The 27,924-nt window shown below is 39.5% G+C and overlaps 1 protein-coding gene across 1 annotated transcript in view; it reads left to right on the top strand.

Annotated features, from left to right (window-relative positions):
- Positions 1–3,278: 3,278 nt before the first annotated feature.
- Positions 3,279–27,924, top strand: part of GABRB2 (gamma-aminobutyric acid type A receptor subunit beta2) — a gene marked incomplete at both ends in the record, with an annotated part of 195,301 nt that continues 170,655 nt past the window's right edge. Inside the window, 3 exons of the mRNA XM_080942071.1 lie at positions 3,279–3,355; positions 3,469–3,560; positions 4,523–4,590. Of these exons, the coding sequence (XP_080798197.1) occupies positions 3,279–3,355; positions 3,469–3,560; positions 4,523–4,590 (237 nt within the window). The remainder of the gene's footprint in view (positions 3,356–3,468; positions 3,561–4,522; positions 4,591–27,924) is intronic.

Here is a 27,924-nt window from a genome sequence, read left to right as displayed (position 1 = left end):
TTTATAATAACTGCATCCAATTTGCGTTCTTCTCATCTTTAAAGATGTCTGTCTCTCCGAGTCGTTTGCTTTTGTGTCTATTTATTAAAGACTGCTAATCACATGACAAATGCTACCAAAGTGATTGCATCATTCAACATTAACCCAATGTAGAGAACAGTACTAACACTCATCTACATTAACCAAGGAGACCACAGTTTAGAGACACCAGTGTCTGGAAGTTATTTCTAGGTGTTTGAGAAGACCTATCGATAACGGATCTTCAATATGTACTTATGTGGTCATTTACTGGATCACACTACTATTATTTCAGATGGATATGAGAGTATTTTGTGATTTGCTTTGTCTACTGAACTTTATTCTTTCAGTCCAAACTAGAAAACCTTCCTGCGAGTGATGGAGAGAGCAGAGGAGTAATTAAGTAAAGAAAGTCTGTATTTGGAGATGTTTTCGGAGAGAAAGGAGTTTTCTAGAACTTGATCAAATTACTGGATAACCTGTAACTTTGACAATCTTTTGTTTACTGAGACATTATTTTTCTGTCTCTCTTCATTACATTTAGCTTGAATATTAGTCTTACTGTAAGAGCAAGAAAAGGAAGAGAAATCCGCAAAGCTCCCTCTGCCTCACACCAGTGTGTGTGTGTCTGTGTGTGTGTGTTTGTGTGTGTGTGTGTGTGTGCGCGCGCGCGCGCGGGCACTGCCTCCAGTCTGACAGATAGTCATGCAATAGAACTTCTGCGCCAACGTGTTTATGGTGCTATGCTTTACCTGTCTTTAACCTAGAAACGTCCCCAGACTATTTTCTTCTGGTTTGTCTTTCACCCTAGGGAAAATGATAAGATTCCTGCTGGCAACCATCCCTCCTCCACAGTTCCCTTGGAGTCACCTCTCTAAGTTGCCCCAGAATAAAGACTCTCAATGTCCCCGGGGCGGGCGCACGCGTGCGCAGGGCGGGGGTGTCATGTACTATGTGGGTCAAGAGGGGAAGCTGGACCTGGCCACTGTGGGGACTAAGAGCCTTCGGCTGGAATCCTGCAGCGCCAAACTAGCTGCGATTGGTGTGGACCAGGTCCCTGCTCTCACCAGCCCTGTGGACCACCAGCCCTGTGTAAACTGTGAGCTTTTCTATTCCACAGGCGCGCGGCAGGCGCTTGGAGGTCCCCGCGTGGCAGCAAGGAGCTAGCAAAGGGTGAGGTCCTGAACTTACAAGTTGAGGTAGTCTAGTCTAAGAAACACTGCTCTAAAAGCACAATTCACTTTCCACCCTTCTCCGCGGGAATGACCTTGGACGTGTTCCTCAGATGTGATGTGCTAGTTTCTAAACCCATAAAATGGGGTCATTAAAGAGTCAACTTCGAGCTAATATTGCTTTAAGCACGGCTTTCTGAGCATGGTAGTCACTCTCGGTAAATGACAAGGCTCAGTTGTAGATTTAGATTGAATACTGGGGTCCAGGACCCTGGGTTGAGCCCTGCCTTTCTACCTCTTCACTAAAGAGTAGTTGAAGCACCGGCTCTGCTCCCTCTATGGCTCCAAGATAAACCAGGGAACTTCAGGGCATCCCAGCCCGGGTGCTCTCAGCATCCTTCTTCCCCTCACCCCGCCCCGCCCCCCTCGTGCCCTGAGCAGAGGAAACGATTTTTCCTATGAAATGAGTCTCGATCTGATGTCCGTGTTGAGCCTGGAGCAGGAGGGAAGGGAGCAGCCGTGGGTCCCCGTGGATTAGGAAAGGGAAGCAGGGAAACTGTGGTGTGTAGATAGGTCGTTCAGTGGCTCCAAGGGTCTTGGGGTTCCTTCATTGTGCCTGGCTTCTGCGAACCACTGGGTTTAGAAGCAGAGGTGCAGCTTCAGCTGGCCACAGCGGAGCAGCAGGGGTGCAGCTCTGTTGGGCCACAGTAGTGGGCAGCGAGCTCCTGCTGGTGAGGTAAGGAGTGGTGGGTGGCAAGGACTGTGATCGCACGAGTGTCTAGTGTGTGTGTGTGTGTGTGTGTGTGTGTGTGTGTGTGTGTGTGCGTGCGTGCGTGTGTGTGTGTGTGTGTGTGTTTGTGTGTGCGCGCGCGTGTGGCTGCCGTGCGCGTGCGTCCCTGAGGCGTGGGGGGCCAGAGGAGCTCATCCCACCTCGCCACCCGCCCTCGCCCTGGGTGCCTTTTGGCCCCGCACCTGTGCTGGACCGCCTGTCACCCTCCGTCCCTCACGCCCCCACCTCCTTTGTCCCTCAGTCACACCTCATTCTGACTACTTATAATTTCCCAGCGCGGAGTCAGACCCAAACCCAAAGAAGCCTTTGCCTGTCTGCTTCCCTCGCCCCCTCCCCCTCCTGCTATAAATAGCCGGACTAGCGGGTCAGGAGCGTCACAGCGCCAGAAACCGAGACCCCGAGGTTTTCTTCCCAGGGAACAGGGGGCAAAGTGTGAGCAGGAGGGAGAGAAAGAAATCACTCGTGAGTAGTGAAGAAAAAGCTCGCCCCTTGACTCCCAGGGGGAAAAAACCAGCATCTTAGAATTCCTGTATCCTTCCCCTTTCTTCTCAAACCCATTCTGATTCCTTCATATTCACGGTCCACTCCCCACCCCCTCGCTCAAAATCCAATGTTTGCTCAGCACTCCTCCCATTGGGTTTTTTTTTCTCCTCCCGGACTCCAGTTCCCACTGCTCCCCTCCCCACTCCTAGCGCTCCCACCCCACCCCCACCACCCCCGCTTGTCCCAGGCAGGGGATTGCTATTCTTAAGGAAATAAAAGTTCAACTCCTTGCCCCTTTCAACCTGCTTAGACCCGGAGGAGTGGGGTTTCAGGAACCAATCTTCCTCTCTTACATCCTACTCCTATTTTTTCTTCTCAGTATTTAAGGACACACACACACACACACACACACACACACACACACACACACACACACACACAAACCCCACTACATTGTGAGGTGCAACTACCTCCTAGAACAGAAACTTACCAGACGCTCTGGTTGCTTTTGTCATAAAGAAAAAAAAAAAAAACATGAAAACAAAACAACGAAGATTTTACTCTGGATGCATTTCTGGGGTACTAGTTTAATATTATTCAAACATGTACATACTACACACATATATGCTTCTTTTCCTTTTTCCCCTTTAATTTTTTTCCAACAAGGAAATCTCGGTCCCCGGCAGCCGCCGCTGCCCCTTTGATGTTTTGGTACGCCGTGCGCATGCGCTCCACATTAGAATTACTGCACTGGGCAGACTAAGTTGGATCTTCTCTCTTCAGTGAATCCCTCAATCCCACCAAAAACTAAAGGGATGTGGAGAGTCCGGAAAAGGGGCTACTTTGGGATTTGGTCATTTCCCTTAATAATCGCCGCTGTCTGTGCTCAGAGGTAAGTGTCGCTTTCCTTTCTCACTTGTCACTGCATTCCTCTGTGAACAGGGCTGTTGGAGATGCCGTGCTATCCGTATTCATTCCTGGTTATTGTCATTTTTTTTCCTTTAGTGTCAATGACCCTAGTAACATGTCGCTGGTTAAAGAGACGGTGGACAGACTGTTGAAAGGCTATGACATTCGTCTGAGACCAGATTTTGGAGGTAATGGGATTGCCTTGCAAATAAGAAACAGCCCAGCTCCAGCATAAGCTGTCTTTCGGCTCTGTGTGCACTCTCTTTCCTCTCCTTGGTTGTGTGTGCATGTGGTGTGTGGAACGTTTCCTATTTTACCTTGCTGAGAAACGGAGGCAAACTTAAGCCAGTTTGCTTCTGTCCAGCGCTTGAGAGGTCTTTCAGGAAGACCCCCTTAGAGTGCGATCAGACTTCCTAACCGCTCTCCTCCTTCAGTGATATATCTTTGTTCCCAGTCTGAGGTTTCTTGAGATACCGGCCTCTTAAGTTTAGTTAGCGGTGTGTGCCCGGCCGGGGCTGTCCTACAATGTGAGTATTTTTGAGGACACAGTGTGCAGGCGGTTAGCTGAGAGGTGGCCTCAACTCTCAGTGCCCACCTACTTTAGAAGAGTTTTGGCTCGGTTTAAAGTGGTTCATGTTGGGGATTCTATCCAGCCCTCTGCAGGGAAGGACAGACAGAAGATGCGAGTCTAGGGGATTGAGAATAAAGATAGCAGAGGGGAAAAAAAGGCACTTCTCCCTGGAGCCCCAGATATGCTAGTGTGGCCATTTAATTTTATTCAGACTCTTAGTGGAACACAAAGAGTTAAAACCTACAGAACAGGAGTGGGTGGGGAAAAGATGAAGGAAGGGGTTTCAAGGCAATATAAACAAATCCCTAGAGCTAAAACTCTCTTGTGTTGCTGTGAGTTGTGGGACTTCACAGGCGGAGACATCCACACGTGTGTAGACACAACTGGCATCATTGTCCGACCAGCACATGTGGGCATATTCCTCGAAGAGTAACCGCACATTCGCATTGCAAAGAAGTAGGAACTTAATGAATACCAGGGATAACTCCACAGAGGGGGTTTCTTTAGTGTACCCAGGGCAACTCTAGTGTGAAGGACTGAGTTCTGAGAAGTCACATGGCTGACCATCTTGGCTTGCAGGTCCTCCTGTGGCTGTAGGGATGAACATTGATATCGCCAGCATCGACATGGTTTCCGAAGTCAATATGGTGAGTCTGAATGCTCATGGACGCGCCTCTGACTTGGGGACTGTGTGGGGGTGGGGTATACTTGAATATGTGTATAATGTGGGGGATGGGGGAGTGGTATATTGCCCTGGAATTCATGGTATATGTAAGTATAGGGCAACTCCTGTTTTTGTTTTTGTTTTTTTTTTTTTTAAATTTGTTTTGTTTTGTTTTCTGTGTTGTTTTTGCCCCCTTTCCAAATTGGATTCAATACAGAGTGAGTAAAATACCTCACACATTCACTTGTAAAGACAGCGATATTCTGGAGGCCCCTTGCAGAAGCTGGGGTTCTCACAGGTTCTTAGAGGCCTCAGTTTGTCAAGTGTCAGTTCTGGGTTTTGGGAATCAGTCATGTCAAGTGGGGGATTTGAGTGTGACAAACAAACTTACCAGGAAGTCTGTCTTACAAACTAAACTATCACAGAGAGACCAAGTGATTAGTCCTGCGATTTTGATGCCCACTTGTTGCTTTAGGGAATTACCTCCTTGTACTTAATGATATTTGACAACTCTGCCCCACCCCCAATCTCCTTTAATCCGGGCTGCTATTCCAGTGAAGTAACAGGAAAGCTGGCCAATCTCTATCCAAACAAAGGCAAGCTTGACACCACGTGTACTTTCTTACAGCTCCTGTGACACTAATCATCGTGTGTACCAAGCACATACAATTTATTGACAGCCACACTCAGCCTAAACACTATGGGAAGAACCTGTGTTCTCCAACTGGGAATCACTTGGGGGGGGGGGGTATGCTTCATGCAGGAGCGCCCCCTGCTGCCCACGTTGGAGCACTGCGGACATACATGACAAGGATGAGTGTCCCAGTTCCCCCACTTAATTCAGGGACATTTTCTCCTGGAAATTCTCCCTCCCTTCCTCCTCCCCTCCCCCTCCCCTAGCCTTCTCCCTCTTCTTCTCCCTCTATCTCTATCTCCTCTCCTCCTTTCTCTCTCCCTCACACTCTTCTCCCCTCTCTTCTCTCCTCAGAAGTCTATTTAGATAAACTGAACCTTAATATTCCAGTATTCTGTTCAGATCTGATAGCACACATTACACTTCAAATTGTTCTTTGACACTCTCCTGTCTTCCTGTCTAGAGAGTAGACAATAATTAAAGAAGGAGGTGAAGTTTGTAAGCTTTTTTACAAACACTCCTAAGCCAGCCACTGGGACATAAAATTTAGGACATACTAATTAACTCAAGAAGTTTGAAGTGTCAGGATTTAGCCTGGCTCTCACCTCCATTTAAGAGAAGTTTTCACATCCCCAGAATTCCAAGAGGTAACTAGCATGTAAGTTACAGATGCTGGACAGTAGCAAGCTAAAGGCATCATAAGATGCCGACCACTTTACAGAAACTCTAGGGGGGTCATCAACTAACTCAACAGTAGTTTTAGAAACAGAAATTTTATAACCTAATAGTTGGGAACGTTTTTATTGTATGACACACAATCACAGAAGAGAGATAATATTGGAGGACTCAGAAAGACACAACTCCCCTGTGTAGATAGAACATTTATTTCTTCAAAATTCATTTATCAGACATGGAACTATTTATTTTTATGGGATTTGAGAAGTCGTCCAACCGTTGACATATTTTGAACTTCAACATAAAAATAGAAAATGTCCTAATCTGTGTGCCTCTACAATCCCATGTACTTCAGTCTAAATTGGATTTCTAATGTCAAAGTTATATAGAAATCAACCAAGATTTTGTATTTTCTACATGTGGTTGGCCAGACTCATATCTCATTTTTTTAATAATGCAAATCTTCTCCAATAACACTTTATTTTATCAACAGCTTATTGAAGACATCAGGAAATAATATTTCATAGAGAATGCAGAACTATGTATGAGATAAAGCAGTGCTCACAAAATGACACCAGGTTACTACAATGGGTTGGAAAGGACTTGGGTGTGTCATATCCTTACATGGCACAGGGTGGTAGAGCTTTCATTTTCTTCCGGAACTTCACTGACATTTTCATCCTGTCTGCCCCATTTTGGAGAGGTAACAGAGGTGGACACAATGCCAAGACCTGCTAGTCAAAATAAAGATCCAGCTGAGGCAGGGTGTAATCGCTTTGAGCTATTTACTGTTGCAGAGAAGTCATGGGATGTCTAAAGTGCAAAAATAAATGTCAGCTTGTAAATGGGACAACACGGTAGCATTAATGATTTGAAGCAGGTGTGAAAATTTCCAAGCCAAGCTCCTTTCTTAGCTTAATGCTGACACCCAAGTATTTGTCCAGCCAGACTTTGGGCCGCCAGTCTTACTGACCTAAAATTAATCCTCCCAAAAGAATTTTGTAACACATATGATTACTGATCTTGTTTCAAAATATGGTTATTTGCTTGGGAGCAACAGATGAGTTAAGCCCCCATTGGTAACTCACTATCAGACATGTATTGTGTATTGTATATTGTAAAAAGTCCTACCAGGGTTAGGATGCTTTGATTATGTTTATTGTCTAAAGAACTTTTTTTTAACTATTTAAGTGAAATCTCAGAATTAATTAATACCTACATTTTCCCACTATGGCTTGTGAACTGTTTGTTGTCTCTGGTAGCTGTAATTTTATTACTGTTCATCTGCCTTTCAAAAACAACATTCCCAGAGCACTCACATATTTGAACTCCAGAAATACAGGTGTGTATTGATGGGATTTAAAAAAAAAAAAAAAAAAAAGCAGATGGACTTGTAGAAAGATCCAGAACTCGACCAGGGCTTTTAGGTGTCAGCTCCATTTCGTGTTCACACTGAGGTTATTCACAGTCAAAATATCTTTATTTCCCAAAGCGTCAAAGGAGAGTATATTTCTGTTTTTACTATCTCAGATAACTGCCAGGACTAATACAATGACATTAGTTGGGTTTAGTTCAATGAGGGGTAAAAGCCAGGCCAACATCCAGCATCCCCAGAGTCTATTCCTGCTGCTGCCCTGTGTTCATCTGTAAAGGCCAAGTACCTCATCAAGTCTCCACTTCTTCCTGGTTGAACTGTACAGACTAAGCATTAAGAGACTTACATCTACAGGTTACCCATACCTCTAGTAACAGTTGTTGAACACAGAAAGATTTCAGGAAAACTTGGAAGTATAGGAAAATCTGAAAGAAGTCCAAAATTTCTAAACCGTATGTAACTCTGAGCTCTTGGGAAGGCGCAGACAGAGTGGGAGGGTTCTACACATGAGCGACCATCACCCAGGGGAAGATCTCTGGAAACCACCATCTCAGTCAGAATGCTGCTGATCAGGAAGCCTGGCTCTAGAATGAAATATTTTTTACATGTCTTGGTTAAATTGGCAGGAATCTTTTTGTTAAGATCCTTTGATGAAAAGTGCATTTTACGATTCAAATTTGGCTCTGAGAATTATGGACCCAAAATAGCTTTTCTCCTTCGTTTGAGGCAGATTCTTCAATTTTGAAATGGCACATTTGCCAACCAACTAAAGCAATATTTCACTTTTCAGGAAAAAGTCCTAGTAAACACATTCACAAAATTACCTTTTTTTTTTTATGCAATGGCAAATGGAGAGAAGTAATGCTTTAAAAATATACAGATGTTTCTTGTATCACCAGCTGCACAGCTTCAAATTCCATTCAAGGAAGAGTTCTTTAGCAGTTACTATAAGCAAGATCTGTGTAAGGTCTAATGGACAGAGCAACAAGGGCACCACCCCACCCGTGACCTCATTAACTTTATATATATTTAAGTGCGCATTAGCCTTCAACTCTGCCTCAGGTTCTTACATTTGCTTAGCCTACATCTTATCTTTTCATTCATGCCTTTGTTGAGCAGTCTAGCAGGGGCCTGATGGTCTCTGTCTTCTATCAACCATATGCAGCTTAAGTTAATGCTCATTGGCTATTTGGTATGTCAAGTTGGCTTATTTGCTACATAGTTTGCCTGTCTACTTCTATAATATTGGCGAATTACATCGAACAAATATTATTTTCTCTGCTAGTATGTGAAGTTTCCGGCACTGAATGAAGAATTCATTGTCATAACAAATTTGCTATTGCTGTCTACAATCGATAGTGCCTATGTGGAGAAATACAGCATAGAGTCACATCATGGTGCTTAATGTGAAGATGTGCACCATGTAAAACAATGTAGACTGAATTAACAGTGTCATGTTGTAAGTACTTTGAAGGAGGGTAGAACGCTATAAAAATATAGAATAACAAAGACCTGCATGGCTGATGTCAGAATGGAAGTTAGAGACCTGTGGATGGGTGTTCCAAGCAGAAAATAAAACTGTCATGGACAAGAATATGCAAAGGGAAAGAAATTGTATCAATTTGTTAGTAGCTTGAAAATGCTGGTGTGATCCTAGAGAGAAGGGTAAAGAGTTGGTGGTATAGCCAGAGGCAGTGAAGTGATCAGATAATATAGAGTAGTGTGTGTATGTGTGTGTGTGTGTGTGTGTGTGTTCATGAGTGAGTGTGTGTCTATCTGCCTGTCTATCCATCCATCTGCCTGTCGGCCTGCCTGCCTCCTTGTCTGTCTGCCTACCTCCCTGTTTGCCTGCATGCCTGCCTTACTGAAGAGCTTGTTATCTTTCTAAAGAGAGCAATGACTCAAGAAAAAATTTAAATGGAATTATATAGTCTGAGTCAAGCTCCAGAAGTTGGTTCTGAAATTCAGGAGGTGAACAGGAGGTGAGAAAAGACTAAGGTCAGGAGAAGACAAGAGAGCCGAGTACAAAGGCTAAGAAGTATTTGTGAATTAAGGTATGACGGTAACGGAGGAGATATAAACCTCACAAACTTACAGATGAGGAGTGGTATGCTTTAGATGAGTCCCAAGGTTCTAATGGTGTCATTTATGTCTATGGAGAAGAGCAAAATGGCGGTGGGGTTTGGAAGGCTGACATATTAACTGCTGGTGTGCTTGGTTTGAGCAATGCTTCTTCGGAGTTTTCTCTGTGTGTGTAGCCTTCAAATGAGGGTAAATAGTAAGTGATTAAAAAACCGGGAGCTACCACAGAGAAAGAAAGCTTGAGCATAGACTTGAACTCTAGGTCGGGTAAGTGGGATGCACTACTGTATGAGGAGGAAATTAAAAAGGAATTAGAAGATAGGTAAAAATGGAGGACCCGTGAGCACTGCTGTCTATGGGGCAGAAAATAGAAAAGGAGCTAAGGAAAGAGAATGAAAAAGAAAGCCCTTAAGGTGCAGCCAAGAAGTAATTGACTATTGACTTAAGAGCCTTCAGCTAAGGTCTTAGAAGCTGGTACTCATGAGTTTGAATGAGAAACAAGTGGTCCATCCGGTTCCATGTTATGGAATCACTTCCAAGAAGCTTTGAGAGTTGTTTCTCAGTCACAGTGCCATGAACATATTAACATATTAAGTAGCAGGAGAACAATAAGAAAGGTTTTAGTGGTTGCAGGCCAACCTACATCTCTGAGAAGAAATTTGCTTAAGACGTAGCCATGTGCACTTTAGAGAAGAAATTTTCTTCAGGAGGCAGTAGGTGGAAGATTCAAAGAACAGTAAAGGACAGAGAGAACCTGAAAGATTTCTCTACCAAAGACGTTCATGTTCTCTGTCCCAGAGGAGACATTATCTAACTAGTCAGAGGACACAGCTTGGCTGTTTGGGAAGACATAGGGAACTCTCTAGGGTAACAGGTTGGATTAGTTCTAAACAGATTATTTATTGAAAATCTTATACTCTGTATTGGCAAGTTATGCTTTTCCTCCTTCTTCCACACGTCCTCTCTACATGCTTCCCTTTCTCTTTCCTCCTTCTCCTCTCTTTCCTCTTCTTAATATTCATCTTCTTCTTCATTAACTTTGTTTCTCCTCCAGGTTTTCTCTTTCTTCCTCCCATTACACTTCCTCTTACTCACATGCTTTCAAATCCTTCTTCTTTTCATCTTGTTTCTCTTCTTCCCTGTTGTCTTCTTCCTCCTCTTCTTCCGCCTCCTCCTCCTCCTGTGCGGTGCTCAGCACCCACTATCATCATCCCCATCTCATTGACAGGATAACTGCAGCTACAGTTTATTGGGTTCTTATGCAGTTACTGTGTTGTTTCTCATTATCATTTCACGAGATAATCTATAAAAGTTGAGATCATTCCAATCAACTTATTCACGAGAAGACCTTTTTCAAGGTCACAGAGGCAGCACATAATCACCTTTACATCTCTCAATCTTAGCATCTCATTTAGACTATACTTTTAACCTAGGGAAGTCTAGTCATTTGATCATTTTCTTTCTTTCAGGATACTCTTTGTAGTGTTTTGTTTTTAATTCTTCTGACGTGGTGGTGGTGGTGGTGGTGGAGGAGAGATAGATAGATAGATAGATAGATAGATAGAGAGAGAGAGAGAGAGAGAGAGAGAGAGAGAGAGAGAGACAGAGAGACAGAGAGACAGAGAGACAGAGAGAGACAGAGAAATTTGTGGATGGATTAGATGAGCCAGTCATTTATAAAACGTTACTATTTATCATTCCTTGTCCTAGCTTTAAAACACCTCAATTTTAAACAAGCGATTCCTTCAGTCTGGTACTTTATGCAGTATATGTGAAGATTTGTCTGAGATTTTAAGCTGTTGAGGGAGCTGATTGTGTGAATAATTTGTTTCCTTGCTAGTATCAGTCTGAGACATTTCAAATTTCATTGTGGTGCTTCAGCAATATCAATCCAGTGATCATAAAGATTTGTGATAGATATTCGTCACTGATTTTGATTTTGCTGATTTAACTTTTCAACATATTTAAACTGTTTTAACAAAGTTAAACTGTGGGGAGGCATGGCATAAAACCTCCACACTCTGACATTTTCTTCATTATTGTCAAAATGCTCTGTTTCCTTCACTTTTACTTTTCCCCTCTTTCTTACACGATCTAACTGCAGTTCATCACAGTCATGGGATTTTTAAATTTTTCATGTGTTTTTGAACAGCCATTCCATTTAATAATTCTGATTTTAAGAGCTATTTCTTTAAGCTCTCTGTCAGAGTATATCATCTGTTATTTCTCTTACTGGGTACTCAGCAGGGCTTTGCTTGAATGGGAGGTGAATTTTACATGTACTTTATGCTCATTGTAACTAGTAAGATTTTAATGCACACTATCAAACCTTTAAAAAAAACAAGTACTAACAAAAATGTATTCATATATTTTTATGCAAAAATGCTTAAAATCTGTACATTTATCTTTGTTTTTTTAAAATAAAGTTGTTCAATTTATAAAAAAAGAAACAAAAAAGATCTGAATATGGGCTTGCACTATACAGAAAGCAGTGGGGGACCATCTTCAATATCATCATTTAGAAATGCATCATATATATTTTATTTTCTCAAAACCCTCTGCACAACGACAGAATCCCTTTGAGAGTATAAATTAGAAAAAAAAAAGATTTGGGGGAAGGAAGAATTCATTTTAACAAGGGTGCTTTCTTATTTTGGAATTATTCAAACTATGTAAACTGGCACTGCTGGCATTTGGGTTAATATCTCTCTATTATAGAGGGCTGCTGCATGTACCTTAGAGTGTTTGGCAGCACCTCTTGCTTCTACTTATTAAATGAAAGTGACAACCACTAAATATTGGAAATCAAAAGATGTCTTTTAGAATCACTGGTGTTAAGAACAGAATGCTTTTTCTCTTCGAGCAAGTAAGAAAAAGCACTGTTACTGAGCAGTTGCTTTGCTGTATTTAATGACCATTTTTATTTAACTCTAAAAGTCTATTGTGGGTAAATGATTTAAGAATATGAAAAAAAAATCTGTTTTTTTTGTTAATTCTTTAACATTGTTTTTATTTGGGTAAATTAAATTTCCATTCTTGTTCTTATTCACAGTTTATGCTCTTAGTTATTTTATAGCATTATACTGTGCATTTTAATTTCATAGGGCAGTTTAATTTATTTACATTTATGTGCATTTTAATTTCATAATTTACAATTATTGTAATAAAAATACATAACATCACTGTCACCAAGGTAAACTGTTGTTTGCATTTTCTCTGTTTTCTTTTAAATTTTGTATTTTATTTATTTACATTTCAAATATAATTCCCCTTCCCAGTTTCCCTCTACAGCACCACCATCCCATCCTTCTCCCCTGCCCTTATGAGGGTGCTTTCCCAACCACCCACCCACTCCTGCCTCACTGCCCTAGCATCCCCCTATGCTGGTGCACTGAGCCTCCACAGAACCAAAGGCCTCCCCTCCCACTGATGCCAGACAAGGCCATCTTTTGCTACATAGGCAGCTGGAGCCCTGGGTCTCTCCTTGTGTGTTCTTTTGTTGGTGGTTTAGTCCCAACTCTGAGGGGTCAAGTTGGTTGGTATTGTCAATCTTCTTATGGGGTTGCCCTGCATTCTTTCTATAATTTTCACAGTGTAGAAATACGTGAACATAGTGATCATTTGCTTATTATTAAAAAAGAAATATGTTGCATCCATTTTATAGGAGCTTACAATTATGGGAAGTGACTAACTAAAAAATATAGGAGCACATAAAGTGCTTCTTTCCTTTATTAATAAGGTTATGCAAAATATGCAAAAGAGAGAACTGTATTAAAGTATCAAGATTACCTCAACTCATATCTTTACAGCTTCATCATTCTGAACTTTTATAAAATTACCACATTTGGGTGGTAGAAACATTTACTAAAACTGAATATTAAAGCAGAAAATATTAATATTTGTAGATTTAAAAAATATAAAACAAAAATGTATATGCTGTTTCCAACTATGCATCTTACTTGCCAAATATTTACTGTATTATATTACTTAATCATGTTGTATGTTACTCAAGGGGATAAATGGGTTGGTGCAATCCACGTGGGTTAAGTCTGGAGAGGTGAACGCCTGTTGGCTTTTGATGACACTTTTGTTAATGGGGTTTAGGCATTTCTATTGCCAACTTTCATTTCCTTGCTCTGTAAGTTGGCACCCAGTGTCCATTTCCCTGCCAAGAGGTCTTCACTATAAAGCAATTCTCAGGCAACTGGAGATGAAATAAATTTCCTCCTAACACAACAGCAACAATTAAATGAATAAAGTTTTAAAGGTGGATCAATGTATAGCTTAGGAAAGGAAGACACGAGTGATCCAGAGAGGAAAACTAGAGATTGGAAAGCCAGCCTTTGCAAGTACCCATGATGTGCTCAGCAGAGGCTTGGCTGTCCCCAGATGTGCACCCAGCAAGGGCTGAATTTGTTGGCAGCACAGGGAAAGCACTGCCATTGCACCCTTTTCGGGGATAGTCATTAAGTGCTGGTTAGCACTTAATGGTTAAGATAGACAGCAGCTATCGAAGTAGATTTTACCTTAGTGTTTAGTCTTCCTTTATTGTACAGAACCCATCTTCACTTCAGAAGTTGAAATTGAGAGAAAGACAAAGACAAGACCATTTCAGATGGTGAGACTGTGTGACTATGCCATGCACTGTGAAATGCTGAGGATCCACTTGTGCTGTGACCCTGGAGTGTTTCTATGTTAGCATCCATGTCTTGCCCTGAGTCTGTGTCCAGAACCCAGTTAGTAAGTGTGAAGGGCCCCCTGCATGTCTAGGGCTCTCAGGAATCACAGACTCACATAGTGTCAGGTGATGGCATTCTTTTACAAACACTGGTTTTTAGTGAAATTAGAAGTAGATTTGATATTTTCACCATCATAAGAAATGAGAAATAACTGCCTAGGCTCTAATTATGGTAACGGCTTTGACAACAAGTTGTAGTGCTCTTATCAAAAGACCTGATGTCAGTTCGTGGTACCCATATCAGGCAGCTGGTCACTGACTATAACTCAAAGCCCAGAGCATCCAGTGCCTTTGGCCCCCTCTGATACTTATACAGATATGACATGTCAACACATAGACACATATACCACATTATCTTACATTTGAACAATGATTGAGCATCTTAAGGATCAGTAATTCGGCATCCCATTGGTTCAAGATTATTAATCAGAAAATGTTTTAACATGTCTGCCTGTACATTTTTACACAGCAGTTACATTCCTCAGCCCAGTACTGCTGTGATCGAAGACTCGAGTGAATCAAGCGAGTTTTATTTTAGCTCCTGGTTTCAGGTGGCTTAGTCCACTGTCATTGGGCCTTGATGTCTGGAGCCTGCAGTGGCCCAGCATCCCATGACTAGGGAAGAGGACAGATCAGACCTATTCATCTCATAGCAGCTGAGCATGCCCTAATCTCCCCATTAAGGCCACCCTAAAGACCAGTCTTCTTCCCTCTAGACCCCACCTCTTGAAGGCTCCATCACCTCCAGTTGCCACCTTTCACTGGGGATCTGAATTTCCATGTGAAAACATTTCTAGGCATTGCAAATCAAAATCATAGCAATGCTTTTTGAATTAAAAAAATACTCCAATTTTTTAATTTAGAGGTAACTATTTCTCTTTCTATATAAGTTATATTATTTTAGTCTCCTATTTGGTTTAAGTACTTCATATAGATAAATCTGGTTCATAATTGTATACTTTATAACTATTAATATGTAAATATTTATAGCAATTCTATATTTATCATAAACATATTTGTGAATATTTTATATAACACTTTGTATTATTATCTAACAGTATTATAAAATCACTGTCATGTATTAATATGTAGAGTTTACATTTTGATATGCAATGAATTCTGTCATTTAAAGTCTGCTAATTAATAGATTTTTATACTTTGACCCATCAGTTCATTTGATAGGAAAAATTGACTATAGATAGTTATTATAACTTTTAATCTTCTATAATAAAAAGTTTAAAACTCCATTTTACAATGCCAGTTTCATGTTTATGTATTTTCTGTGAAAACTTTCCCTAATATTTATTTTCTAAAAGTATTATGATTTTATGTGGGTTTCAGGCTTTGTAAACAGGTTTTGTATGTATTCATAGATATGTGATACGTGTGTGTGTGTGTGTGTGTGTGTGTGTGTGTGTGTGTGTAGGTATAGGTACCTAAAGTACATTATATGTAAGGTCATAATTTAGTAACCAAAATTATAATTCAGGATTTTTAATATCTCTTTAACCAGTACTTTTGAACTAGTTTTTTTTTCAGGATTTTACTGAGGGCTTAGATTGCATAGAAAGACGTTTATTTTATTTTAGCTAAAGTAAAAAGCACAGTTAACAACTGAAAAATAATAGTTGCTCATTTTACAAATGTCTGAACTAAATTTTGTGTTATTAACTTGTCCATAGCTACAAGATGATAAAGGTATCACTGACATTTAAAACATCAGGCTGTTTGACTCTAGCAATACATATATGCCAATGCATGTGTGCACTCATAGGGTATGGAACATTCTCTAGTATGATATTTACACAAGATTTTATTTTCTTAAAGAGGTGCAATATATTTACTCTCTTTTCATTTTGCTATTGGTTTAGAGTTTTCCAATTTCCATGAAAATGGGAATCATTAATAATCATGTAAAATTCAAGATCTTTTTATTGCATTTTCTTTTGTTAATGGGAATATTAGGTAGTAGGACTTTAATAGATAAAATTAGCCATTTGATGATTTCCATGAATATATCCACATTTTTTTTTACCGTACAGCTTCTAATGTGTGAAACAGAAAAAAAAATATTTTTGAGCTTCATCTTTTTTTTTCTTAGAAAGCAGGGTTTATTTGAACCAAAGCTTTGGCTATTTATATTTCTTGTGACTGTAGCAAATTTGCTTGACAATATCTAAGCAATAAGGCAGTTATTCATTCATCTAATCAAAAAATAATCTTTAAAAATTGACAAATTTCTGGGATTATTTTAAGGTTTCAAGAGTTACAAACTTGTCTTCATAACTTTTATTTTTGCATTTTCCGTTCATTTGCAAGAGGATCAAGTTAGGGCTCTGCGCCTATTAGGTAGGCACAGAAATCACTGTACGTGGCCTCAGAAAGGACTCTCTTCAGCATTAATCTTGAATGAAAAAAACGATGGCTCATTTTAAAGAAATACCTCAGGCAGAAATCCCACCACAACAAAGAATTTTAAGCATGGCTGACCAGCCTTGGGTGAGTAGGGTTTCCATTCTGATGCCCGTTTTTCTCTTTCTTCTCCAGTTCTCATTTGCTTGCTGTTTTATTTTGTTTTTTTTTTTTTATTCTAGTTTATTTTAAAATGAAGCATAGGCAGAGGAGTAGGAGAGATGGAGGGAGTGATTAAAACAGCAGGCATTTTCCATGAGCCTGTAGCATGTCTTCACAACCTAAGAGAAAGAAGGCTTATGCTTTACAGGAAGGCTGACCTCTGCTTGGGGTAAAATATAGGAACTATGCAATGAGGACTACGAGAGATAACCCAGAATTGGTTTTGATTTCTCTCTCCCTCCCTCCCTCCCTCTCTCTCTCTCTCTCTCTCTCTCTCTCTCTCTCTCTCTCTCTCTCTCTCACACACACACACACACACACACACACTCCCCTTTCCCCCTTCTCCTCCCCCTCCTCCTCCTTTCCCCCTCCCATGTCCCCTCTCACTTCCACTCCCCTTCCCCTCTCTCCTTTCCTCTTGCACATGTGAACCACACACTTCACCAATGTCTTACTCCATGCTTGTGCCCTCTTTGAATTCAGATGATGTGGTATGATATGAATCGGAGTATATGGTATATGTAGATTCTCTTTGTTCTTTGAAGCAATAATACTGTATTTTCAAAAACATTTTAGTCTAAAAGAAAACTGAAGGTCTACTTAGAAAATGATTTATAATTTTGACATGTAACCAGAAAATGATTATGGCTAATTTTAAAACTTGTTTTATTAAGAAATTTCTATGAATTGGTATGTACTGGTTGGTTTTGTGTCAACTTGACACAAGCTGGAGTTATCACAGAGAAAGGAGCCTTAGTTGGGGAAATGCCTCCATGAGATCCAGCTGTAAGGCATTTTCTCAACAACTGTTCAAGGGGAGAGGACCCAGCCCACTGTGGGTGGTGCCATCCCTGGGCTGGTAGACCTGGGTTCTATAAGAAAGCAGGCTGAGCAAGCCAGGAGAAGCATGCCAGTAAGTGACATCCCTCCATGGCCTCTGCATCAGCTCCTGCTTCCTGACCTGCTTAAGTTCCAGTCCTGACTTCCTTTGGTGATGAAGAGCAATGTGGAAGTGTAAGCTGAATACACCTTTTCTTCCCCAACTTGCTTCTTGGTCATGCTATTTTGTGCAGGAATAGAAACCCTCACTAAGACAAATTGGTACCAGCATAATGGGGTATTCCTGTGACAACCTGACCATGTTTTGGGAAGGACTATGGAAGGACTTTGGAACTTTGAGCTAGAAGAGCCATTGGGATAGTAAGAGCTCTGTGGGATGTTCTGTAGGAGCTTGGAAGTTAGTGTTGAGAACAGTAGAGAAGATGGAGGCCTGGCTTGTGAAAATTTTCAGAGGGAAGGTTGAAGACTCTTTGATGGGCTGTTGCTGTTTTGGTTGTGAAGATTCTATGGTTTTAATTAGCTGGGCTGAAGAATCAGCTGTGATTAACAGGATACCTGAACTACTAAAGCAAAAAATTTTGCATTACTGGGAATGTTGATGCTGGTCAGCTGGAGCTAAGAAATTAGTGACAATTAAGAAGAGACCAAACCCAAGTACTATTACTGATGCCAAGAAGTATTTACTGGCAGGAACCAGACATGGATGTCTCCTCAAAGGCTCTCCCAGAGTCATATAGATAAAGATGAAGAAGCTTGCAGTTAAACATCAGAATGAACAGGAGCACCCCAGTGAAAGAGCTAGAGAAAGAACTGAAGGAGCTGAAAGGTTTGCACCCTCATGGGAAGAACATCATCAATAGCCAAAGCACTGAGGTGCAGAGGGTGATTGGGAGAGGGAGCACCTTCATGGAAGCAAGTTGAGGAGCGGAAGGGATGGGAGTGGAGGGGAGGGTATAACATTTGAAACGTAAATACAGAGAATATCCAATAAAATTGGAACAAAAAAGAAAATAAAAACAACAACAACAAAAAGAAACCAACACCATTGAGGTAGAATCTTCTGAAAAGTGTTTTCTGGGAGCACAAAGAGGCTGTGTTCCAGAGATAGCCAAAGTTGTGCCTCGTGCTGTAGCTGGACTTGGTAATTTGTAAGAGTCACCCAGGTGATACTGGTTTAGAAGGAATGAGGGAGTCATGGAGAGCAGCTGAGGCTCGGCATTGTGAGAGGCCATGAAAGGCCATTGGTGAAGGTGCATCCTCAGTTGCAATTAATGCCCCAAGACAGCAGTGTTTTGGAGATGCCAGTGCCATGAGATGACCACCAAGAACAGCAGCAGCAGTGAAGAACAGGCAACTGGACCCTAGAGGACAACAAGGAGAGAAGTGACCCAAGCCCTTGGAGGAATGCAGAAGTTTGTGAGTGGATCCCAGACATTGGAGTTTGATTATGCCTTTGATTATGACTGTGCCCTGATATTTTCTCTTTCGAAGGAAGAAGTGGAGCCCACACTTAAGAGACTTTAAATTGTAAAATAGACTAATTTTTAAAAGAGACTGGATATTTTAAAGGTATTGCAATTTTAATATGTAAGAATTTGTAAAGACTGTGAGACTCTTAAGGTTATTTAGATCTTGGGGATGAATAAGAAAGTAAGGGTTGAGGCTTAATAGTGATGTGTTTGTGTGTTAAGTTGACAAGGAGTCAGTTGTACTGGCTGGTTTTGTGTCAACTTGACAGAAGCTGGAGTTATCACAGAGAAAAAAGCTTCAGTTAAGGAAATGCCTCCATGAGATCCAGGTGTAAGGCATTTTCTCAACAACTGTTCAAGGGGAGAGGACCCAGCCCACTGTGGGTGGAGCCATCCCTGGGCTGGTAGACCTGGGTTCTATAAGAAAGCAGGCTGAGCAAGCCATGGGGAAGCAAGCCAGTAAGTGACATCCCTCCATGGCCTCTGCATCAGCTCCTGCTTCCTGACCTGCTTGAGTTCCAGTCCTGACTGCCTTTGGTGATAAACAGCATGTGGAAGCATAAGCTGAATAAACCCTTTTTTCCCCATCTTGGTCATGTAGTTTTGTGCAGGAGTAGAAACCCTAAGACATAACACACACACACACACACACAAAAAAAAAAAAAAAAAAAAAAAAAGAAAGAAATTGTACATTCTCAGTTATGAATGTGAACTGAGGGATTATTAGATGAAGCAATGGCCTAGTTAGAATTTGAACAACACAATTCTTTGTATGATTCTCCAGAAAGTGTTAGGAATCAAACCTAAATTTGAATCCCCAAAGGTTTTACTAAAGATAATAGACAAAAAAAAAGTTCTAAATATTGAGTAGATGTGCCTTTGCCCTAATCTCCACGGGTGGTGGGAAATTTACAAAATTCAAACAGATAAAAGATACAAAAACTATAAAAGTTTGTCACAATGGGAAAGCATATAGGCTCAATGATTCAGATATTATTTCTGCCAGTCATCATCACTCTCAGCACCAGTAGAATTTGTGAGTTAATTGGATATTACAATTTACATTTTTCTTAGCTCTTATAGATTAGCTTTTATTCCTGAGGAAGGAATTGAGTTCTTGCTGAACACAAAAAAAAAAAATTGGGAATTAAGTGCAAAATTAGGTTTTGATTAAATCATATGAGAGACTTTTGGAGCAAAGAGAAATCAGCCCCTGACATCACACTTGCCATTTCCAAGGGCTGGCGCCTGTCTCCCAATGTTCTGTTGCACAGTCCTTTGGTGTCTGAGAAGTCATAGCCACACGGGCTTCACGTCCAGTGTTCAGCTGGAACAGACCCATTCTAACTTCTAAGAAATGTGCGCTCAAACAAAACTCATCTGATGTCTGTATCTTTAATATACTCTATGTAATTTCCACATAGATCTATAAGAACAAAATCGAGAGAAATATATCTTGTCTATCCACAATGTGCTTTCAATATGCAAATGTTTTTATAACTGCCAAATTATGTGTTGTGTGTACTTATTTAGAAAGCAGAGGGCTTTGATCAAAATCTGCTATCAAATATTAACAGATTATCGCTACACATATGAAACACTATATCAGAAGGAAGACACTAGAAGCCCCAACTTTACCCTGGAATTTAAGTCCCGGGGAAGCTTTCTTGAGTTTTAGAAAAGATGTTTTTTATTTGCTAATGGAGGGGTGAAATGTTTAAGGTGGATTTAATTCGTGTGTTACGTTCTTCTCATAAACCAAGTTAATGTCTGTACCACACAGTTTCCCATTTTAGGACTTTTAGAAATCAATTATTTTTTCTTCTGGGCTTTAAACAGTATTCTGGCCAGAATAAAGATAAACACAAAAGATTACAATTAGCAAGATATAGAATCCCCAGACTTCACAGAGATGCTTCTATAGGTAGGAACTAAGGCAGGACTGTGGAATCAATAATCATGCTCTCAGATGTGTTTGCACCCGTCAGCATCTTGTAGCTCTTGATGTGCTGAATAGTGATTCTAATCTCTGCACACAATTTTATTACATACGTGTAGTATATTTATGAAATCCTTTATGAATGATCGTTATCTGGAATTTTTTATTACTATGAAACAAACTATATAGAGCATCTATATAGATTTATATCATATTCTTGTAAACTATTTTTTCCTGTTTTTAGATTCATAATTTTTACCCTATAATAGTCATTAATATTTATCTATATTTTATGCTAGTAGTAATTTTATGTTAAACATAATAAATCACCTTCAATATATTTATGTTCACCTGAAAACATTTTATGCTCACTTATTATATATATATATATATATTTATATATGTGTATATACATATATGTATATATTAAACTTCAGTAGGATAGAATATCACATTTTAATAAATATAAACTGTTTTGAATTTTCCTATAGAACATATTAGAGCATTTGTTTTTCATGGGTTCTCTCCACTGGAAAATATGAATCTCCCTCCTACTTGCCAATATTTTTATGTTTTAATAAAAGTATGTAGTTTTGTTTAGGAGATTATGGTACATTTCTCAATAAGGTTATTCCCGTAAGTTCTATCTGTCTCTCACACACATACTTCAGTATATTCGATTCGATTCTTATTAATAGTCTGAATGGGAAAATTTTCATTCAGTGTTATTTTTAATTCTTAGTCAAATCAATAAATGTCAAAAAGACATCTCAGAAAACCTGCCTTTTAGCCTCACCATTCTTACTGCCATTTCTATTCCAGCCTTTGGTTAGGGACCCGTGATGGCACTAATTTAGTTGAAACCACCCTGAGCCCTCCACACACACATCTAAAGTATCACACCTCCTTTAAGGGAAGTCTATTATTAGTCAACTTAAGTGCGTAAAAATATGATTGTTTAATTGTAAGTTTGGTTTTCTAATCTGCCTCAAATAACCGGCTTGCTCCACGGCTGAGAACACGGTCTTAATGCCCCTTGCATTTGCTCTATGTACTAGAGTATGGCTTTGAAGTAGTTGTCTTTGTAAGTTGTCCAGTCTGTATCCCTTATACTGTCAACTTTCTGAAAACAAGAACTTTTATGGGTATAGTAACCATGACTTTCACAACACGTTTTATATATATATATATACACACGCACACACACACACACACACATATATTAAAAATGACTTGGAGTGGCGCATTTGCACATTCTGGAGAGAAAATATTTTGTGCTAAAATAGTTATAAGCAGATGACTTGAACAGTACATCTACAGCTCTGTGATCAAATATTTCCTTGTCTCGTTCTTTCACAGTAATAGCTTGGCAAGATGCAGAACTAACACAGAACTGGCTTGCATCCTGACAGCTGGTGCCTTAGAAATGAGGACATAAAAGCTCTCCCATCAATGTAGACTAAGGCTAATGTTGTTCGTCAGTGTTTGTTTTCGTGATTTGCCAGTTCGATTTATTGGTCTGTTTTGATGATCACGTTGATCTGTTTGGTTCATGGTTTCTAGAAAATGCCACCAAACTGAAGGAACTGCAGCATATAATTTAGGTGGTTTAGATTCTTGGATGGTGGTGTAACTTCCATCTTGGTTAATCAAAATGTCTTTGAGAAAAGGGCAATAGATCAAAAACCATACAAAAGGCATTTGTAGTGTGTGTGTGTGTGTGTGTGTGTGTGTGTGAATGTGTGTGTTTCCTTGTGAATATGGAATGCTTAGTATCTTTTAAATATTAATTTTATTAATTCTCTGTGAATTTTTTATAAAACGAATTTTGGACTTTTTTATCCTATGTCTCCCCATAACTCCTCTTATATCAAACCCAACTCCCTACATACCTAAAATTTGTGTCTTCTTCTTCTTCTTCTTCTTCTTCTTCTTCTTCTTCTTCTTCTTCTTCTTCTTCTTCTTCTTCTTCTTCTTCTTCTTCTTCTTCTTTTCTTCTTCTTCTTGTTCTTCTTGTTCTTCTTGTTCTTCTTCTTGTTCTTCTTCTTGTTCTTCTTCTTGTTCTTCTTCTTCTTCTTCTTCTTCTTCTTCTTCTTCTTCTTCTTCTTCTTCTACTTCTTCTTCTACTTCTTCTTCTCCTTCTTCTTCTTCTTCTTTTTCTTCTTCTCCTTCTACTTCTTGTTCTTCTTGTTCTTGTTCTTCTTCTTCTTCTTCTTCTTCTTCTTCTTCTTCTTCTTCTTCTTCTTCTTCTTCTTCTTCTTCTTCTTCTGTCTTTAAGTTAAAATTTGTGCTGCCTATATACTGCTTGCTTGGGGGTTATCCACTGGACGGTGATCAACCTTCTGCAATTATACCTTTAAAGAAAATAATTCTTCTAAGTGAAGCCTTCAGCTTGCAATACCTCCTCGACCCGCAGAGGGGCGTATCATCCCCTCATCTTGCTAGAATGTTGAGTGCCTTGATTTTCTACAGCATCCATGCAGACAACTGCAACAATGCCTGAGTTTATGACTGCAGTGATCTTGTTTTGGTCCAGTTCTCAGCCTTAGACTATTTATTACTACTACTACTACTACTACTACTACTACTACTACTACTACTACTGGTATAGAGAAATGAATTTAGAAAACATTTAGATACTATGTGAATTTAACAAAATGTTGATGATGATTATAGTAAAATAATAGGTTAGGTTTATAGTGGTACCAGTGAGCTCTCAAACCAGAAGTTCTTAATCACGTTCACAGCAATATGCTTGTGTTTCCTCTGCGGAGTGGGCCTTAACTTCACTCAGAAAGTGTCATTATTGAACTCATAGTCCTACCTTGCCTTGCAGGTCATTGTGCAAGTTCCCAAAGCTCACAGCTGGGTAAAACTTTTTAGTGTGATCATATACACACACGTATGCTACACAAATGTCCACAAATTCAATTTTTAATGATTTATTTATTTTTATTTGATATGCACCCATTTTGTCTACATGTGTGAGTGAGTTTCAAAACCCCTGGAACTAAAGTTACAGACAGTTGTGACCTGTCATATTGGTGTTGGAAATTGAACCTGAGTCCCCCAGAAGAGCAGCTAGTGTTCCTAATCACGGAACACTATCTCTAGTCACAAATACATTTGAAAAACAAAGAGAAGTAAAATAAATAGGAAAAAAAATGTATTTTAGAGTACATATATTTTGCACTATTAATGCAAGAATTTCTATTAAAACCTGTCATTTTTATATGATGGGCTGAACATTTTCATTGCTCCATATCCAGAACTTGTCACATCTGATATCTTATATTTATTAATTATTAAATCACAATGGTTAAATCTCGTTTTTTGTACACTCTGGCACAGATGTTTATCTCAGTTCTTTGATCTCCTTTGTAATCTTATCCATAGTCTCAACATATAAACTTTAGAAATGAATGCCATTTGCCCGAAGATGACAGCTTAGATACACTAGATATCAATTATAAATCAAATTTTACAGAATTCTGCATATCTATCTGTCATCTCTAAAATGCAGGCAAGGCAATCTGCATTTGTATTCAGATTTGCTTTGTACTTAATTATGTGGTTACAGGACCTAATAGCATACGGATTATTTTGACATACTTAATATTGTTTGTTACTACAGTGAATACACTCAGTAAAATCTTAAGTCATTGTCTATTTCAGTTCTATCTCACTGAGAAAATATCCCCAGAGTGCTTTAGGCGTGCTTGAGAAGCCAGCTCCCTTTTGTTTCCTCGACTATTCTAACCATATGTCGGTTGAACTCAAAATGAATATGAATCATGATTGTTACATAATAGATGAATTGAATTAATGTTAGAATAACATGTAATCTCTTTCATTAGTGCTGCGTGTGTTCCGGAAGTTATGGCACTACCAGACTATAGTTTTACTTGGAAGTCATTGTCACTTACACTCAACCAGCAATTTTTCTCTAGGATATTTCAGTTCAATTTGGGAACTTGCCTGAGAAGGTTTAGTGCTGCATTAACACCTGCTCCTTTAAGTCTCTAAGAATCTGCATGTCATTAAGAATGAGAGTCTGTCTCCTGGTTGACCAGCAGATGTACCTGGAGATTTTGGTTAGAAGCATCCTTTTTGAAGCTTGCACACAGAAATGATCACTATGTTTTAAAAAAGAAACTAAAACCAGAGCTACACAGAATACTCTGTTGTACATAGAATATAGTTTGATAGGGATTACCAGTGATAACTATGACTTAATATCTCATATGTAAGGAAAGCAAACTATTCCGTCATAATACTTTAAAGTTTCTTTTTTTTTTATTTTCTTTTCCTTTTATCATTTTCTCCTTTCCTTCTCTTTTTCCTCCTCCTTCTCTTCTTCTTTGGTTTGTTGTTGTTTGGTTGATTTCTTTTGTTTTTGAGATGGAATGTCACTATATAGTTTTGGCTGTCTTAGAACTCACTGTGTAGAAGAGGCTGGCTTCAAACTTGAAGAGATCGACATGCCTCTGCCTCCCCAGTGCTTGGATGAAAGGCTTGCATCCCCAAGTTGGGCACCTTTTATTTCCTTTTTAAAATATTGAGTATTTTTGGAATTGGCTGATTTCTTTTAAAGGATGGAAGGAAACATATATGCATTTTATTACTGAGCCAGAATTAAATACATTTTGTTCTTACTTCTACAAAGATTAGAAGCCAATTTTGTTTCTTAAAACTAATAAAGGTAGGAAATTTTATTTTATTTTATTTTATTTTTGCAGAGTGGATGCTATACTTCGATTTTTTTTAAACACTGGGAAATAAATCACAGCCCTTAAATATTAGGCTATAGCATCTTTTTCTCTGCCATACACTACATATGTGACATTTTTCAAATTAATTAACTTTTTAAACTATGAGTTTTCTTACCAGTTGTATGAGAAAAAGAATGGTATGAACTTCAAAATATGATTCCCCAAATTACGTAAATTAATATACATACAAAGCTTATTAAAGTTTCTGTATAATACATATTACAATATAGTTATATTATCTGCAAATAGAGTGCATTACAATATGACACACATGCAGGCTTGCTTGCACATGCCTTCAAGTTCAGCCCTTGGGAGGCAGTGGCAGATAGAACTTTGTGAATTCAACACCAGACTGTCTATAAGGGGAGTTCCAGGGAAGTCAGAGATATATACAGTGAGACTGTGCCTCAAATAAAACAAAGCCCAAAATACAGCACACATTAAATTTGCATGATTCCATCAGAATGTCAAAACCTCAGCTTTACTGTAGAGGTAGCAAAGAAAACCGAATCCTAAGAAGCACATGGCCGTGACCGATCAAAGGACTCATTCTATAAAGAGCTGTGAGAGTCGGATCCAGGAAACCTACATTCTAAATTTACCCTCCCTCCTCACTAGTGTGTGACCTTGAGCCTGTCTTTTCTTTTTCTTTCTCCGAGCACTGGTTCTATTTCTGCAGGCACATAAAAGAATTGCGTTAATACCAGTTCAGAATATTTTTGTAAGAAATGAATAGAAAACGCATTTTTACAAAAATGTCAGACTGTTTTAAAAATTTGAAATTAACAGCCATCCATGGGCAGAGCTAGAAAGACAAAAATGCATTTGTTATTGACTATGAAAAGGGAGATAATAGAAGGCTTTCTGCTGTCCAGTAGAAAATCTGTTGCCTCCTGAGTAGTTTGCGATTGTTTTATAGAAGTGTTTTGTTGATTCCACAAAACTTCAGCTGGATAATCCTCCCAAGGTGTGTTCCATCTGCAGCAGTCTGCAGGAAATTTGTTAGGTCTTAATACTTCCATATGCTAATCCACTGAGGAGCTGAGAAAGAGGACAACCATTCTCCTCACAGCTCTTTGTAAGTTTCATTCTTCCTGAATCATACCTGTGGAATCTTAAATGTGCGGTAACACTTAAGGAAAGCTTAAATACACATCCGGCTAACGAGAGCTATGTCTTCAAAAGACAGAGTCCCAAGGTTCCTGTACAGAAAACAGCACCACTTTTTCTGCGAAGGACACAGGACTTTACCCAGGGACATGATGGCGCCCTGACAGCTTTATGGCATCTGATGTCCATGTTGTAGGGAAAACAAATGGACTGATATATCATTGTGGTGGAGCTGTACTCTCTCTGAATTGTAGGGAGATTGTTGCCATGGAGATTGTTGCCATGGTCACGTTCAGAGTACGAAACATAGTAAAGTAGAATCTAGATCTTCAGAGCCCATGACCCTTCATACCACAGAAGTACAACTCAGAGTTAGAGTACTGACATTACCATATTTCTCAGATAACAACCTCAGTAGAATGATTTAAACATGGTCTTTCCCCGTTTGTTAAGACATCCGTTTTCTGAACATCATTGTGCTTAACCATTGTGGTTTCCTGATTGGTTATAAGCACACACTGTGAGAAGGTTGATACTACTTTTTTTTTTTTTTTTGTTACGGTTGATTCTTTTAAAAGCAAATTCATATTGCCTGTCTTCCCCCTTATCTTTGAGAGGAGAACACAAAGACTTTTCCCACCCTGTTTCTTTCATTCTTTCCTAGCCATAAGCAGTGAATTATAGAGATGCCAGTGTCCTTTTATTACATAAATCACATCGTTACTGTTGTCCCAAATTTTCCTCCAAGCTACACTTCAAGAATTCAGCTGGGCCTTCGCACGAGAGGTTGGTTGACTTCTGATAGTCCCTTGAAGAAGGAGGCTGAAGGATGTCACAGGACAAAAGACTATCTATCCATCTCTCCAAATAAGTTGTATGCATATAACCTTCAGGTCCTGGGGAAGTTTTGTATATATAGAGAGGGGAAAGGACTAGTGGGAGCAACTCAATCAATATAACCATGGGAAAGCTATTATTCTTGCAGGATGAAGAATTTTCAGAATTGTCTTCTAGTCAAGGAGCACCCATACTCTTGTGACTAATACCCCACCTGTGTTTTAGAAGTAAACTTAGTGAACTTACCAGTTCCTAGAATAAATATAAATCAT

The sequence above is a fragment of the Micromys minutus genome, assembly GCF_963924665.1.
Source record: "Micromys minutus genome assembly, chromosome: 31".
NCBI lineage: Eukaryota > Metazoa > Chordata > Mammalia > Rodentia > Muridae > Micromys > Micromys minutus.
This window is presented reverse-complemented; position numbering and strand designations above follow the sequence as displayed.